The 747-nt window shown below is 26.4% G+C and overlaps 1 protein-coding gene across 1 annotated transcript; it reads left to right on the plus strand.

Annotated features, from left to right (window-relative positions):
- Positions 1–299: 299 nt before the first annotated feature.
- LOAG_16171 (hypothetical protein) lies at positions 300–679 on the plus strand (the record flags this gene model as incomplete). Its single annotated transcript, XM_003151659.1, has 1 exon — positions 300–679. A coding segment is annotated over exon 1 (318 nt), but the record flags the coding sequence as incomplete, so codon positions are not given.
- Between the last annotated feature and the right edge of the window lie 68 nt (positions 680–747).

The raw sequence follows: 747 nt of genomic DNA on the forward strand, positions 1-747 counted from the left end.
ATACATGGATGGATAGGTAGATAAATTTCCGGGTCTAAAAAAAAAAAAAAAAAAATTTCCTATCTTCATTATTCTGGATAAATTTTGTTATTTTCAAATAAAATCCAAAAAAAGAAAACGAGAAAAAATTCCTCCATTTTCATTATTCCAAACAAATTTTTATATTTTTATTACTTTAATAAATTAGGAAAAATTTTGCAGAAGCAAGTTATGGTTGGTAGAAGGAGTGGGGGGGGGGGGAAAAAATAAAAACAAAAAAAAAGATTTATTGCAATATGATGAAAAATCAATATAATTTTACAGCATTACCCTTCCGGTATTAATTAATATTAATTTTTCCCTTTAAATATCTCTAATACTCATGAAATTTTCATTGCTAATTACACACATACATGCATACACAGACAAACACACATACACACACACACACATGGGGACATACACACATACACACCCACATACATACACACGTACATACATACATACATACATACATACATACATGCATATATACATATATACATACATACATACATACATACACACATACATACATTTATGTATTCATGAAGCTATTTTAATTCTTCAAAAGATAAAAGTGTCTTTTTGTTTTGTTTTGCTTTGTTTTTACTTTCTTCAACTTCTCATCGTAATTTGTTATCACAAAATTAATAGCTTTCATATTACCTTTCTATTTGGTTAAATTCCTTTCCATCTTTCTTTATTCTTTTATTTCTTTTTTTTTTT

Source organism: Loa loa, assembly GCF_000183805.2.
Source record: "Loa loa unplaced genomic scaffold supercont3.4486, whole genome shotgun sequence".
Classification (NCBI taxonomy): Eukaryota; Metazoa; Nematoda; class Chromadorea; order Rhabditida; family Onchocercidae; genus Loa; species Loa loa.